The 16,854-nt window shown below is 45.8% G+C and overlaps 1 protein-coding gene across 1 annotated transcript; it reads right to left on the bottom strand.

The window, feature by feature from the left end:
• Positions 1–410: 410 nt before the first annotated feature.
• Positions 411–16,804, bottom strand: RAD17 (RAD17 checkpoint clamp loader component). Its single transcript, XM_030969391.1, is given in 17 exon segments — positions 411–2,070; positions 2,868–2,925; positions 4,133–4,253; positions 4,959–5,105; positions 5,522–5,668; positions 5,952–6,037; positions 6,472–6,666; positions 8,654–8,762; positions 9,405–9,474; positions 9,565–9,690; positions 9,782–9,834; positions 10,935–11,071; positions 11,556–11,712; positions 12,396–12,479; positions 13,198–13,315; positions 13,317–13,459; positions 16,578–16,804. Coding segments are annotated over 17 exon segments (1,977 nt in total). The 5' UTR covers positions 16,611–16,804; the 3' UTR covers positions 411–1,877.
• Positions 16,805–16,854: the final 50 nt, after the last annotated feature.

The raw sequence follows: 16,854 nt of genomic DNA, 5'->3' as shown, positions 1-16,854 counted from the left end.
GAAAGTTTATCTAGCAAGATATTAGGAAGGTTGAAGCTTAATAATGGAGCTCTGTGTGTTGTGTTTGAAGGCCCACAAGCAGGTATTGCATTTGAAATAAGCAAGCATTGTTTAACCACAGGTACCTGTGCTTATAGTGGTTGGACAGAACTACTGTCAATATAGAACAGATACTGTACAGATATAAATACTGTCAGTGTGCTTTTGCCTTGTGTGATTGGGCAAAAAACTCATCAAGTGAGTTGTGCCATTGAGTTCTGTGTCTGCTGCCTGGGATGTGAGCTGCTGGCAGCTTCCCATTGTCATCACCATGGAATGAGAGTGATGCTGGAAAATCAAACAGCTCAAGGCACCTTCCCTGCAGCCCTGTCCTGTTTGGGATTTGTACACAGACCCTGGCTGGTGATACCTCTCAGCCCTGTGTGAAGCCCAGCTCTCCTCTTTCCCCAGCTCGCAGGTGGGACAGTGAGGAGCTGAGATGGCAGGGGGGCTGCACTGACTGTCATTCCTGCCCCACCTGTGCTGCCAGGCCAGCCTCAGCCTCACCTGGAGTGCTGTTACCTGGGCACTGCAGAGCACGCAGGCTCCAGACAGAACAATGGGGGCTGTGTGTGTGTGCCCAGGTAGTGTTTCCAGGTGAGAGGTTTTGCACAGCAGCTCTGCACCACGCTGTAGCTCACAGTGCCAGGTGGGCTTGGCCAGGTGAGCATTCATTTCTGCCCTAACAAGGAAAGACCAGCACAGCAGCTGCAGTTACCTGGTGCTACTGTAAAGAAAGCTGAGAACGAGGGTGACAGTGTGCTTGCAAGATAAAAATCAGTATTTTGTGCCTGGAGGCACCCCAGGAAAAGCCCATCCAAACCACCCTGGAAAAGGGTTAATGGTCATGAACAGCCAAAGACATTCTGATTTTCTGTAATGAGTACAGCTGTAACAGAATTTCAGACTTAGGAGAGAAACTTCCCGCTTCAAAATTAAGCAACAGCTGCAGATGAAAGGATACACCTGTCCCTTGACAGAGGACAGGTACGGACTCTTTAATAGCTTCAAACCAAGGTCAGGGTGGATAAACATGTTTTCTGTCACTAAACTGGCTGTAAGCAATGCAGGAATGCCAACGTGCATCACACAAAGCTGTTTTCTGCTCTCTGCTGTGGCATTAACCACAGCACTCAATTGTGTCAGTTATCAAACACAGATCAGTTTCCTCCACCACAACTGCAAGTCAAGGAGAAAAACATTTAACTTCCTACAAAGTACAACTTGTGCTTAATTGCTGCCTTTTCCCCTCTAAGAGCTATGAAAAAAATTTTTCAAGAGGAATACAAAATAATCCAGGGTGCAACACCAGTTCCACTTATAAAGACATGAAGATCTTATTTATGTCTTCTGTAAGTCAGAGTACAAAACAGTATGAATACAGCAGAAGTTGTCTTTACATCATCAGTATGGTGACTTTTTAGGTGTAAATTTCAGCCTCCTCTTTCCAGAAGGGCTCAACTTCCAAACAGCAGGTTTTTTTGAGAGTGTGAATTTGAATAAACCCTCCAAATGATGACAAGTTATGGAATGTGTCCTCAGGAAACACACTCCACAACTGCAAAGTATATTAAAACGCGTAAAAATACAAGTAATTTAAGACTGACAACTGCTCATCTCTAGTCTCTTTCAAACTGGTTTCAGTCCTTTATTCTCTCTGGTGACCGCCCTCAGGCAGTGTCATGGCTCAGGAGAGGCAGGAAGTGGCTCGGCCGGCCCTGCAGAGCAGGAGGGCTCCGGGAGCTCCCCGGGGGCTCAGAGCCGGCCCGGGCTGGCTCCCAGCCCCGGAGCCCGGCTGGGCAGCGCCGCGGGCACGGCACGGGGCGTGTCGCGGTCTCTCAGTCGCTGTCGTACTCCTCGATCCTCAGTTCCTCCTCCTCCAGGAGGGCCTGGGCTGCCACGGGCTGGGGCTGGCTGCTGGGCAGGTCGCTGCCGCTGGACTGGCTGGAGGGGAGCCCCTCGGGGTCGCCGTCGCCGTGGGACAGCTCGGGCAGGCCGGGGTCCTTGTCACCCAGAGCCTCCAGCTGCAGCCTGCAAAGCACCGGGGAGCACCGTGAGCAGGGCACAGGCTGCTCCAGAGCCCCTGAGCAGGGCACAGGCTGCTCCCAGAGCCCTGTGCCTCATTCCCTCCGGCAGAGGCACTGCCCAGGAACACTCTCTAGCAGGACACCTGCATTTCTCTGTGCTACTGAACAGATGGAAAAGGATGACGGTGCTGCCAGCAGCAGGGCGTCACCCCTCGGATCAGACATTGTGACACCCCACCAACTTATTAATGCAGATACAAAATGTCAGTATCCACTGGCATGCTGCAGGGAAACTTAAAAGGGATGAGGAAGTTACAGTTAATTTGAGAAACGTCACACTTTGTGGCACAGACAGGGGGATTACAAAGAAATACACCCCTTAGGGACACTGTCCTTCCTCCCTGACTAACAACCAAAATGTCTTTTAATGCAACAGCTGGGTAACAGGGAAATAAAGCTTGGAAATTCACAATTAAAGTCAGCAGCAACACCAGGGATAAGCAGGAGATGCTTTGTCAGATGCCTCAACAAAATATATCCTAGTTAGGAGATGACAGTTTGTCTCACTGCAGCTGTGAACTTGATTCTTTGCTAAAACCACACCAACAAAGGTTTACTCTAAGTAGCCTTACAGGCAAAACTTCTACCAGATTAAATCAGTGCAGCTATCTGATTTCAGATTAAATAAACCTTTGAAAGTACTTTTGAGTGCCACATGACAGACTTATGTAATGAAAGGGTTCTTCCCCTTCATATATGACACAGTCTCACTTTTTAACTGCAGACAGAAGTTCAGCTTACCTCCCAAAATGTCTTTTCAGAGGCAGCCTCCCCACGTCTTGGATAAAAGCAATCTGAGCTAAGAACAAAGAGCCACCAGAATCATATCAGGTAGATCATAATGAACACAGCTGAGCATACCAGGAAATAAACAATTACCTTAGTCAGTATTCCTGTCTATACTTGAAATATTTTAGATACCGAAACACAGTGCATGTAACTTTTCCCCCCCAAACTGTTGCAGTGTACCACAACATATTTACAGATGGCCTACACACAAAATTCTAAATCCCTGACATTCATTCCCTGTGTATTTATCAGGCAGAGCTGTTATTCCACAGCCTACAAAATTCACTCATGCAGATGTCAAGGCCTTAATTAAGACATGATGCTTTTTATTATAAAGAATTAACAACAGCATAAGTGACCCAGCTCTCTAAATACTAATTTTTGCATACTGTACCACACAAAGTAAATTTTTCTGCATGAATTGTTTGCTAATGGATTATCCCAGATTTAGCTTTTGTTTTCATGCACTGCAAACTGGCATTTTGCTTCTTTTATCTGTGAAAGGCCTTTTTGAGCTGTTTTAAGTGTGCTGTTGTTACTGGAAAGGTGTAGGATCATATTCACACGAAAATGGATGTGCACTAAATGAACCCACCCAACCTTCTGGAACAAAGAACGAGGTCATCTTTGTGGATAAAACAGCTGATGTTGCAAGAAGAAAGAAGAGGCAGAACAGTTGCTGGCAGACATAGGGGTAGGGCTTACAGCATGTACCAATTGGGTTAATAAAAGGATGTGTGCTGCCTCATGGACAAAGCAGAGCTGCCAATCAAACAATGCATGACTGTGTAGACCAAGACAAGAAGGGATTATAAACTATGTTTAGAGGCACAACAAATGGCTTTTGCTTCATTCACATGGAATCATGCAGAGTCCTTTGTCTCCTCAGAAAGGTATCATTAAGCAATGAAGATCTAGTCAATACTGGCTGCTGGGTTTACAAAACTCTTCTCATCAAATCCTCCAGCAAATATAATCAAAGCCCTAAGCCTAGAGAGCACCTTAACCACTGCAGTTTGAGCAAGCTACCAGGGCAGCTTTAATTGTGGAGGTGGTACTGGAAGCATCCTTGGGTATCACCTACATAACATCTGCCAGGAGAATGTTTTATGCTGAGGCAAAAACATAAACAGTATTGACTTGTGGCTTATAAAATCTGTCAGTATGTTTCAACTGCAAAAACACTTCAAGACCGGAGTTACCTTGATCCATCTTACCTTGGTTTCTCATAGGGTTTGCTAACATAGCAAGATAAGGCAGCAGCTCTGTCTGAAGGCACTCAGGTGGTAAACAGAAGCTTGAGAACAGGGATTTTGCAGCAATGCAATTTTCCTGATACTGTAAGAAGTGAGGGGGGAAACACAAGTGAAAAAACAGGTAAAACATTAAGAATGTAGATGTTCTGTACCATAACACAGACTTTCTTGCTGCCTGTTACAGGGAGCTACTGAAAAATGAGACCAGATAAAGAAAAGGTAAGCAGTTAACATGCCAATCTTAAAAATTGTAGAATCCTTCAACTTTGCCTTTTATTGGGCATTAAAATAAAAAAAATTATTCCTTGATTACAGAATTCCCAGCCCAGCCAGGCCAATGCTTTTTGCCAAAGTATTAGTTCAAAAGTAAAAAAAATGCCAAGACCTGCTGTGTCAACTGAACAAGCTATTTCTGATAAACACATAAACTACAACAGCAGGCATTTTTTACACTTATACAACAGTTCAATGTGCTTCAAAGTGCACAAAACCAGACTCAGTTCTAGGAACACTTAACAGCACTTAGTGGTCCCTCTATTAATTTAGGATTAACACTCTCCCAGGAACATGCCAGCTTGGACACTGGCATCAGACTTTGTCACTGCCCTCCAATTTATTTTTACATTAAAGGAGTGATGCAAACTGCTCTTCTAGCAAGTGCTTTATAGAACCAGATTATCTCAAAATACAGTATCTGACAAGTTTAGCACTGCGATCAAATTTGATCTATACTACTCAATAGTCACACCTCAGGGGAAAAGGAAGAAAAAACAAATCAAGGCTTTACCTTTTTGTTGATCAGAAACCACTGTGGTTTGTGTAAGGGTCGGAAGCCCATGCCCCCCTGCTGGTGGGCAAAGGCCCTGGAGGTGTTGGAGTGGATCACCCCCCGGGTGGCCACGGAGGCACTGTAGCTCTCCATCACCAGCCGTGCCTGAGGGAGAAACAGGGCCTTGGGTGAGCTCCAGGCAGCTCATCTGCACTGAAACACACACAGTGGCACAGCATGCACAGCTTTCTGGAGTTTCGATTACTGCAAAACTTGTATTCAAAGCAGCTGAGAAAAGAAACAGCTTGATTCCTTGTTAGCAGAAATCTCTTCTACTCAAAAATACTTTGTAGAGTATCCTACAAACACTACAACCCATTGTAGTAAAATGCTGACAGAAGATGGACAAAACATTGGCTCTGCATCTCTTCTGCAGCTGATGTACTTCAGCATTCATTACCAATTCCAATCACTTACACCTTAAGTTTGCAGCAAATTCCCAAAAACACCGTGAAGAGTTGAGAGACTCAATGTCAAAGTACTTAAAGACAAGTGTGTGTCTATACAAAGATGACACTTACACTCCAGTTACTGCAAAGGACATCAGCAGTGCTCAAATAGTCACTGGCTCTCACTATATCATCTATGTCAGAAAAAAAGTCCACGTAGTTCTGGTGAAGGTATAGATTGAACATGTTTCCAGACATATGCGATTTCTCCACAATTTCCTGTCAGGAAGTAAGAAGAGTTTGGATTTTACAGGTGGGTAAGGAAAAGGACCCTTGTACAAAAAGCTGTGATACATGGAGGTGAGGGCGCTGGAACACAAGGGCTGTGCAGCGATGCCCAGACACAAGGGGCTGGTTTGGCCCAGTGCTCCCTGCCAGGTGAGTGATTCCCTAACTCAGACTGAGGGCACACCAGGTGAGAGCAGAAAGGAGCCCCCTGTGGCTGAGGATCTGCAGCACTCCTGTGGGGCCCAGCTGAACTCCTGGGCCATTCCAGCAGTACCTCAGGCTGGATGAGCAAGGTGTCGCGGCGGTGTCCGGACAGGTGGGCAGGCAGCTGAGGGCACTCTGCTTCTGACACGGCTTCTCCTGAAAAGGATTGCACAGGCTTTATGTTCACAAATGTTAGCAACTGTCAGCTCCACCAGCAGTTACATTATAGCCTTTTCCATTCCCAGAAAGCTCTGGGACAGGCACAGGTAATTATTACAGTCAATACTACACAATCATCAACACAGAATTAGCTGCATTAAAGCTTCATACAACAAACCTAACAAAATAATTTTTGTATTCCCTCACCTCAGTACTTCTCCTCAGTTGGTTTTGGAGCCAATACTGGGAATTAGTACCAAAATGTGCCCAGCCAGTGGCATGAGGGACCCTGATGTAGCTGATTTTGTGCTGTTGCTACTGACCAAACATCCCAGATAGAGCCCATCCAAAGCCTTACTTTAGCAACTCCAGCTAACAGCAGCTGACATGCTTTGGCCAGTGAAAGGGAGAACAACTCAAAGTCTTCTTACTTTTGCAATAAATAATTTTCCCCAGAGCATGGAAAAGAAAAATGGATGCATCCTTGCCACCAATCGCTTGTATCTCCTGGTCTTCTGAGGTATCACATTTACTTTTCTTTCTTACTTTGGATACTCCTGTTTCATCACATTTTATTGTGGAGCTCTTCTTCTTCTTTGACCAAAATTCTTTCTCCAATGAGCAGCCTATTAATAAAATAAAAAATAAAATCAAGACGGAGTACATGAATCTGCAGAAGTTTTCTATTATGCTACTGCTGATGTTCTGTGTGAACAAGCAGTACTAATAAAAGGAACAGAACAGGCTATAGAAATGGGAGCACTATGAGAAAACTAATTTATTAGTCAATCACCTAAATTAGCATCACTCACTACCTTCATTCCACTTCTGTCCCTTGAACCACAGCTGAGGTATCAAGTACTTTTCTGAACAACAGCTGTCTTTGAAAAAAGCCTTCAGGCTTATCCCTTCTAGCTCTGATACATTCCCCTTGACCACGTTTAAATTTCACATTTTTAAAGCACAAGTACAAATAATTGTAAATGATATTTCAGTTACACACTGTTATTTCAGTTACATCCTGTTTACTTATCAATTTTGTCTTCTACTGGCATTATCTGTACAACAACCTCCCTCCCTGAAATATAAAGTGGCAAAGAAAACCTTTCATTTAGGTGATTCTTCCAACTGCCTACTATCTTCCATCTACTCTAAATTAATAAACTTGAGAATTTTCACCCACAATTTAATTTTGTGGCATTTGAATGTTCCTTACTGAGCTAAGATAAATTATCCTTTCGGTATTTATTTTCCTTTTCTCCCACACTCACCATGGATCTATTCTACCCATTAATAGTATTACAAAATGAATGTATCAATGGTGCTCACATAGATACACACATGAAGAAACACATTTTATGTACATAAAAACAAATGCTGCATGCTCAGGAGACCAGCAAGGAGATGGGGAATCTCCCAAACTTGCACAGTATCACCCAACTCACTGAAATACCAGTCATTCACCTCACTGAAATACCTGCACAGCCACAGATGTTCTGCTCAAACACCTTCTCAATGTTAGGGAAAATGTGAAAGGAGAATGCTCAGTGTGCTGTGACTCCAACAGTCCACACACCAAAGCTCTGCCTTTGTTTTCTCCGCAGCTCTAACTATCATGGTTTTACATTTCTAAGGTAACTTATTAAAAACTACACAAACTGTTTATTTTAACATTATTTAGATTTTCTGGAGGATGTGTCCAGCAGTGAGATGCTGCATGCTTTTCTCAGATATCTCCAATCTAATGTTCACTCATTCTAATGGCATAATCAACCCACTGAGAGCAATCCTCTGTTTTTCTGATTCACACAGAACAATCCAAGCCTGATACACCTGAAGACATCATCAGAATAATTGACCTTCAACATCTGCAAGCTAAATGTAGAAACTTTACTCTCTGCCTTGTGTAACATAACTAACAGTCCCCAGCTAATTTCAATATACCCTAAAACCCAAAGTAAACATTCCCTCTTGAAAAATGGACTTGAAACTACCTTTAATCTTGTATTCCATGAGCACATTTGCTATTTGCAAAGCAAACAGGAGGAAACAAAATTGTGACAGTAACAACACCATTACTAGCTGTACCACATAGAGCAGAGGACAATTGCTGAGTCTGTTTCCTTAGGCCTAAGTTTAATGTAAATGATGTCACCATTTCACAGTGCTGAGAATGAACAACACACACCAGAGTGCAGCTTTTAAAAATGCAACTTACAAACACTGGTTCCTTAACAACTACTGACTTGTAAAATGCTCATAAAATCAGCAGTTCAGGAAATGCAGAAACCAAGCAATGAAAGTATCCCTGTCAAACTAAGGCTGAATCATAGAAACTCTGAACAGCAAACACAAATAGCAGAGATTCCAGGAAGAAAAGGGGGAATTTAATCAAATCACATCAGCACACGCACATGTGTCATGGTTTAAGCCCAGCCTGCAGCAGCTGAGCCCCACTCACACCCCCACACACCCTGTGTTTACTCCTGCTCCACAGAAGCGTGTCCAGAATGTCTCTGCAACTCACCCACCTGTGCTGCAGCTGTGCACAGAACATGCTTTCAGCAGAAATGCTCGAAATATCACTTCACCTAACAAAACCATAATTTTTACCTTTTGCAGAGGAAAACTGAAGGCTGTTTATTGCACTTCTTATGTCACCTGAACAACCTCTGCAAAGCAGCTCCAGAGAACTTCTATCAAGGGTGTAATTCTCTCTGTTCTACAAGGAAAAACAGCAATAGAAGAAACAGGAAAAACAGCAATCTTCAAAGCAATAGAAGAGCAGGAAAAGGAGTATTTAAACATGGCTCTGAGAACCTGCCTATGACACACACCATGAACAGACACATGAGCACCCACCATGTGCTCAAAGCATAGAATACTTTGAACTTTAAAAACTTAATTTGTTTAAGCACACTTATAGAATCACAATTTATAGAACAATATTAAAGAGAAAAATGCACATAACTCTGCAAGGTGTTGCTCAATAATGATATTGAGTGTAATCAAAAGAGTTCAGGAACAATATAAGATTTAGGTTCATGACCCCTTCTGGCCTCGCTGGATACATGAAAGATTATATCTCTTCCTATTATTTTTTTCATTTATATAGTTACTGTAATAACCAGAGTAATTTTCAGAAGCAATTTTGTAAACTTGGGCCACAGATCAAGTGAAACTAATCTTAAAAACAAGTTGTCCTTCCAGCTTGTGTCTTGGTTCTGTTGCCCTGGGGAATTTTTTTTTTTTCCTTTGGGGAGATGTGGGGTTCTGCAGTCAAAGATCAAATACAGCAACAAAAATAACATATGTTTATATGGTCCTAGCCCTGCCCAGAAGTTAAAGAGATTTGACAGCTTACCATACTGGCTTCTGCTGCAGCTATTCGATTGAGAACTTTCATCATATTTGTTGGTGCAATAGGCTTGAAACTGTTGAATTCCATAAAAAAAACAACAAAAAAATTAGTTTCTAACCTCTCAGTTATTTGAACCATGTTTTAATGAGGTAGAAGGTCTCACCTAATATTGCATATACACAACTCCTCTACAATTTCAGTGGGGAACAGTGACCTCTGGTTGCTGTCTCCACTGAAGTTATCTGAGATTATAAAGACCAGGGGGCACCTACTCCTGCGAACAAAACTCCTGGAGAGCAGAACAACAAAATCTGATTAATGTCAAACTGTAGCTTTGCAGGTTGCTAAAGCTCATAATTAACAACTCATTTGCCACTGACCTGAGGATTTCATGCAGGCTGCCAGGATCTCTGTAGAATTGGTTAGGAATGTCCTGTCCAAAACAAAGAGCTGCTGTCATGGCATTCAGATATAAATACTCTCCTCCACAGACTGATCCTCATGGCACACTACATTGCCATACATTTTTAACTCACGGTTTGCTTGCTGTCAACTACATTTAAACACAGCTGACATTGGACAGAGGAGCAGCAGAGGGAAACAAACACAAAGCACAGTGTGTCTCACTAAGGAAAAGGATCATCTACACAGAATGTTTTCTTGCTGTCTCAGTTCCCTAAGACACAGCCTTGGGTGATAACACTGCCTGTGGACAGGAGTTTCACCCAGAGGACAAACACTCCAGGAAGCAGCTCCCCTGGGGAAGAGGGCAGGGCCCATGTGAGGTGTGACAGGACCTGCACAAGAAGATGACTTAATAAAGACAAGTCTCAGGGAATCTGCTTCCTAAATTCTACAGTACATCACATTACCCTACCAGAATTTCTGTCTGTTTTGGTATTGAAAGTTTACAGACAACCTGACTACCAATTTCTAAAATTTCTCTTGGGAAAAGAATTGAAAAGTTTGAAAACAAATTGCTATTGAAGCACACTTCTACACAAGTACAAATAAAGCCTTGCTCTGTACCTGCCCACAAACCCTCAGTTCACACCAGTGCCCTAAACAACACCACCTGTGTAAAACCAGGCAGAAAGTGCTAAATTGCAACTGCCCCTGTTTGTGTTAATTCTCAAGTGTCCCCTACACTCTCCTGCATCATTAAAGAACAGGAACAGTGGTGTGTTTTCCACTCTTCCTGCTTATACACATACATACTTCTAGAAATTAAATCATCCAGAAATGTGGGAATGACTTCTCAATATGGATCTGTTTTTTGATACTCTGTTAGCATTTCTGTGCTGACACCAGACTCCCATTTCTGCCTCACTACTTGCTTCTGTGTCACAACTAACTACAGATAGGATGTGGCTCTGGAGTGCTGCAGAGACACAAACAGTAATGAACATCTCATCTGCAGTAAAGCAGGCTAACTTTGGGAAACACCAATCCAGTATCTGAGGCTAGTCAGCAAGCCAATATTACAACAAAAGGTACTGTTTGAAACACAACATTGCACAAGTTTTCACTTACTTCAATAAGAATAAGCTTTTTATCATTTTCTGAGGACTCCCCAAGCATCTGAAGTTTGTTATACTTATTTGCTCTTAATAGAAAATCTTGAAAGAGAGCTGCTTGGGCCTGACTCGGAAACGTATGAAAATTTGAGTCTGAAAAAGAAAACTAATTAAAAATATGTATTCTCTATTATGCCAAGTAAAATATAAATACCCACACGAGCTAATACCCACCCGTGCTATTTTCTGACAGCAGCACTGAACAAGCCCTTTGGCAAACATGTGACAAACAGGAGAATTTTTAAGGGGGTGTAATTCAACTGAGAACCCAGACCAAGATACTTACCTGTTTTCATTTATTTGGTTCAGATTACATCCAGGCTATTACAGCGCTCTCTATACTGATTTGAATTGTCAATTATTTTGGACTAAACACTGTAAAAAAAACCCAAATCCCTTTCCAGATAAAAGCCACAGAAAGATTCTCATTAAACACTAAGGAATGGACTTACATGGATGTGGATCTGATTTCATACATGACAGAGAGAAATGAAGCAAAAATGCAAGACAGGAAACCCACAAAAATAACTGGAAGGGGAACTAAAAGGTTAAAAAGACAAACCCCCTACATACTTACCATGGCCAAACATGTTCCTCAAGTCTTCCTTTGTGAAGTCTAAAGAGAGTGGATTGGTCCATTCTTGCACCTGAAGGCCAAGATCTCTGGCTAGAATTTGCAGAGTTGCAGTTTTCCCACAGCCAGGAGGGCCAGTCAGCAGCAAGACAGAGCCACCCTGACACAGAGATACAAAACATAATCACGGATGTGACAAATAAAGACTGACAGTTGCCTAAGGATGAATACTGGTTGGGCTTTTCCTGTTTCTCTGGTAATGATGCTCTCTCCCAGTGAAACCCCAGTCACACATCTTCTGCTGTTAATTTACCTGCTGAGTACTCAGACAGAGAGAACCAGGCCAGGACTCTCAGAGCCTTGCTCAGTTCTGAAGCCTCTGGTAAATAAACTGCATGTGACTGCCAACACAGCAGACATTCACCTGAAGAACCAGCTCTGGAAAACATTAAGCAAAGCTGGCAATTTGTGTCTAAGAATGGCCCTTATCAATTGAGATTAAAAACATCCTCACCATCCTTACACCAGCTCAGCGCAAGTGGAAATTTGTCCTGAGACTTAAAAATCACCCTGGCAGATAAAATGCAGCTTCAAGCACATACTGAAAAGTTGTGATTTACAACTGGATGCCAGAACACAGTATTTCTGAGCAAAATCAGAATCTACCTCTTAGGAGCATAAGCCCAAAATAAATGTATGAGCTCTAACCTATGTTCTTAGAGTATTTCTTACAATGATACAGAGTCACTATCTCCCTCAGTTGAAGTTTCTCTCTGAACCTGAAATAGCATCCAGCTCGTTTGTATGGTTTGATGCCTCCAGTTACAATTTCAGCAAGTTTACCTGCTTTGGCTGCCTCTGAAATATGTGCGTTTTTAACCAGGTTTCAACTTCCTCAATTTTCTTCTTTTGCACAGCAAGGTCATTCTGAAACAAGGTTAAAATACGTGAAAGTTACAGATATATATATATAAAAACTCTTGGTTTCTAATGATGAAATTATAGAACAGAATAAATGCTGGATAAAATATCAACAGACATGTTGGTGTATGTTCCAGTTACATGTGTGCCCTGCAGAAGCAATGCCACAGTTAAGGATGATCATCTCATCCTCTTTCCTCAAAACAATCAGTTTTTTTCTTGTAGTCAGGAAAGAATGAGCTATTATTCCTTGTAGTCAGGAAATAATGAGCTATTTATTATTCTTGAAGTGGTAACACTATAATCTTGTCTGTGTCAGGATACTTCATGGCTCCTGCTGGAGCTAGTCCTTTTTACTTTTTTTACTCTGCTAGAGAGGGTTTTGTAACTTGTGCAAATCCCACATTGCTGGAGGTAGTCCTTTTTACTTTTTCTACTGTAATTCTGCAGAGGTTTTTGCAAGTTCTGCAAATCCCACATAGCTGTTTCCCCAGTGTTTGGAATACCAGATGTGTCTGGAATTCAGTAACAGGTCTGAGAGTTTACAAGTGGACTGACAGGAAACAACACCTCCTGAGCAGCTTTTCCTGCTCAGAAAGCCAGGGGGAACGTGTCTGCTACAGACAGAGAGCTCCTGGGGTGTGACAGGCAGTGAACCCACCAGCCCTGTGCTCTATCAGCAGGGTGTGGTGGCAGGCTGGGGCAGAGGCAGCAGCTCTCACACCTGGCTCTTGGGCCTGTATCTCTCCACCCACGGCAGCTCCTCCAGGGCCTGGATGCAGGGCGGATCCGCAGCTCCCGGCTTGGCTCTCTTCCTGCGCGGAGCTGCGGCTCGGCTCTTCCGCCGCGGGGCTCGGGGCTCTCTGCTGCTGCTGCTGCCCGCGGGCTCTGCCGGCGCCGCCCCTCCGCGGCCTCACGGCGGCGGCGGCACACGGGCCCCTGCTCCCGAGGAAGCCATCGAAGGGATGTGCCAGCCACTCTGCCACCTGCAGGAACACAAATCTTTGGGTAGCAATGCAGCGCCCTCCTGCCCTCAGCCGGGCACAGCTAGCCCTGGAAAATGGCACATTTTGTCAGGTGTACGGTGCCCAAGGCCAGGCTGGACACTGGGGCTGGGAGCAGCCTGGGACAGTGGGAGGCGTCCCTGATGGGCAGGGGTGGCACTGGGTGGGATTTGGTCCTTCCAATTACAGCTGGTATGGGGTTTTGGGATTCTTCTGTATGAAAAAGAAAGCTGCATCATTGTGCCAGGAGTATTCTGCAGCAAACTGGCAAAGGTGAGAACTCCACGAACACACATCCAACCTAAAGAATTAAAAAATTAATGGAAAAGCAGCGTCAGCTTGCTCAGACCGCTTTTATATGATGGTAATGCTCCCATTGCCTCTGTGTAGTCTTCAGTGTGTGGCACTTTTCGCCTGCTTTTAAAAAATATTTACAATGCAACCATTTGTGCATAAAGGTTAAAAACATTTGGCAGAGGACAGTTACTGAGGCAGCACAGTAAAATCACGGAGTGTTTGCTGCCCTGGGCAGCTCGGGCTGAGCCAGAGCCCGTGGCAGGACAAGGAGCAGTGCTGAGCAGCAGCAGGGCTTGGTTCTGGATTGGAGGAACACCCTGCTGGGCCAGGGAGGCAGGCTCAGCCCCTTGGAGTGGGGCAGCAGGCTGGGTGCCAACACCCCACAGTGAACATGTGAGCGACAGCACAGACACCGCACCTCCCCAGGAGGGCTGCAGAACCCAGAACCAACACAGCAGAGTGCGGGCACACAGCACTCTGAGAGCTGGCTGGAGCACGAGGCTCTGACTGCAAGGGGCTCACACAACCCCAGCAAGGCCCTGTCTGCAAAGCCCCACTGGGAAATGCATCCAAATGCTGCTTTTGGGGTGAATAATGCTGAAACCAGCCTGACTCCTCCATCCCAAAGTTCCACATCCTCAGAGGGAGCTGAGGCTGTGGCAGGACTGGACAAATCCCCAGGGAAAGGAAGAACCAAGTGACCCCAATGAGAGCTTCTGCAGAGCTGCTGAGCTGGCCCAGCCTGGCAGGGCAGCACTTCAGACTGGCAAAGCCCCATCCTGTTGGGGAAGGTGAAACAGGAAAGCCTCATAAATATGATTGTCTGGCAAAAGATTTTGAGAATATGGAAACTATAAGCGAGATTGAAATGCAAGCAAGCTTTGAGATCCCTCAGTTACTGAACAACTGGAAAACAATGGTGTGGCCACTGAAGGTGATCCCCTTTTGATGGAACAACACCCTCTGCTTGCAGACAGGCCCAAGGGTCAGAGCAGACCCTGCCAGCTTGGCAGAAGGGGCCCAAAGAGGAGTTTTTAGGGTTTGAAATGTAACACAGTATGGTAATGTAATGATTCTTATAGGCTGTATGGAAATGCTATAGGATTTGTGTATTGTACTGGATTGGTTAGTGAGAATCAGAATATTCAACACAGAAGATTATTTATTGTATTGTAACGGGAACCTCGCACTCTTACCCTTTTACTCTCTTGTGCTTTTGCTCTCTTACCTTTTCACTCTCTTACCTTTTTTACTCCCTTATCCTCTTACTCTCTCACCCTCTCATCCTCCCTCTCCCCTCTCTTCTCTCAGCCCTGCTCCAGCTGTGGCTGGCAGCTCCCAGCAGGGCCCTTTGCAATGAACCCCAAATTCCATGACCTGGCTGCAGAGATCTCTCGTCTCTGTCCGTCCCGACCGTTCTACCCCCCAACGCTCCTACACCATCCCAAATTTTCACAGCAGCACCTCTTGATGTTTCCCTTCCTGCTGCAGGGGGATGATGTGATCTCCGGGTCACTCCAGGCTGAGCCATGGGCACACAGCCGGGGTGAGCAATGTCTGTATGTGGTCTCTGCTCTGTGACTGCTTTTGCAGCTGTCACACAGCCACCCCAATGCCCAGAGTCACAGAAGCACTAAGGCCTCCAGGAAGTAAAGGCCAGCCTTTCCTTCACATTCCCACTGCTCATACAATTCGCATTTCAGCTGTGGCTGCACAGTGCACTAGAGCAGTGGTTATGGTGCCTGTGAACAATTTTGGCTAAGATCTCTTTGTCTAATCATTATCAAATGTCTCTGTTTGGCAGCCCCAGTGCTGCAGAAGGGGCTCAGTGCCCCCTGCACAGCCCCATCCCTCTGGCCAGCTCTGGGGCTGGCACCACACCCAGCTGCACTCTCTGAGGGGCTGGGAAGCCAGGGGTGTGGGGTGGATTATGGGAGGTTTTGGGGTCTCTCCTCCTCACAACATGACCACCCTGGGCTGTAATGGGACCCCAGGCCCCAAATCCCCCCGGGCTGGGACCCCAGGGAGCCTCTGTGAGGCAGGGAACATTGTCAGAGGCAGTTCCTGCCATCTCAGGGGAGCAGCAGCCTCTGCAGGCTCCTGTCTGTGCCTAGTGAAAGGAAAAGGAAAGGAAAAAGTCCACTTTGAAAGGAAGAGTGCACTTCAAAGAGTACATTGCATGGCTGCTTCTTGGATGTTTTTGTGTGAGAGAGGCAGGTCGTGCCCTGACCTGGTGCTTCCCACCCCACAGACTGCACCCGGAGGATCTGAGATTCCCTCCTGTGACTGAGACCGTGTCCAGATCAACACCCTGTCCTGGAGATCCCTTTCTCAGATACATCCTTACATGTCTCACCCTGTCTTGCCCGCTACCTCCAGCACTGCTCACTGGCACTAACATCTCCCAGCACTGGTTTCAGTCCCCTCTCTGAGAGTTTGGGAAACCGGGGGTGTGGGGCTGTTTACGGGAGGTTTTGGGGGTCCCTCCTGCACCTTGAGACTCACCGGGAGCTTCTCTAACAAGCTGTGACTGTCCCTCGCTCCGTGCCCGGGACAGAGCGGCGGCCCCGGCACCGTTACTGCCACGCTCACCGCATAAGGACGATTTTGCAGCCAGCACCCGCAGCACGCCCGTGAAAGCGGGGTGTTCCCCCACACGCAGTGACACCAAACCGAATCCCTCCCAGTAAAAATCAGAACAACCCCCCCTGAAACAGCACAAACACAGAGCCCACGGAGGAACGACTGGGCCGCCGAGACCACTTATTTATAAAGAATAAACACTCTAATAAATGACACCCACCTCCGCCGGCCGTCCTGGGCCGCTGCCGGACATCCTCGGCCGGGGGAGCCCCCCGCCGGGGCCGGCCGGAGATGCGAGGCCAGGGGACTGGGTGCCGCGGGACTCGGAGTGGCTCCGGGGGCAGGGCGAGCCCCGTGTGACCGTCCCGGTGTGCCGGTGTCCCGGGAGCTGCCGGCGCTGCGCTCCCGGCCCGGCCCGGCCGCGTCCCCTCACACGGCGCCCAGGGGTCCTTCCTCCCCGCCGGCCCTTAGCTGTCCGCGCCGCGCCGGGCGCGCGC

The sequence above is a fragment of the Camarhynchus parvulus genome, chromosome Z (assembly GCF_901933205.1).
Source record: "Camarhynchus parvulus chromosome Z, STF_HiC, whole genome shotgun sequence".
In the NCBI taxonomy this organism is placed as follows: domain Eukaryota; kingdom Metazoa; phylum Chordata; class Aves; order Passeriformes; family Thraupidae; genus Camarhynchus; species Camarhynchus parvulus.
The sequence above is the reverse complement of the archived record's forward strand: the minus strand, read 5'-3'. Positions and strand labels throughout refer to the sequence as shown.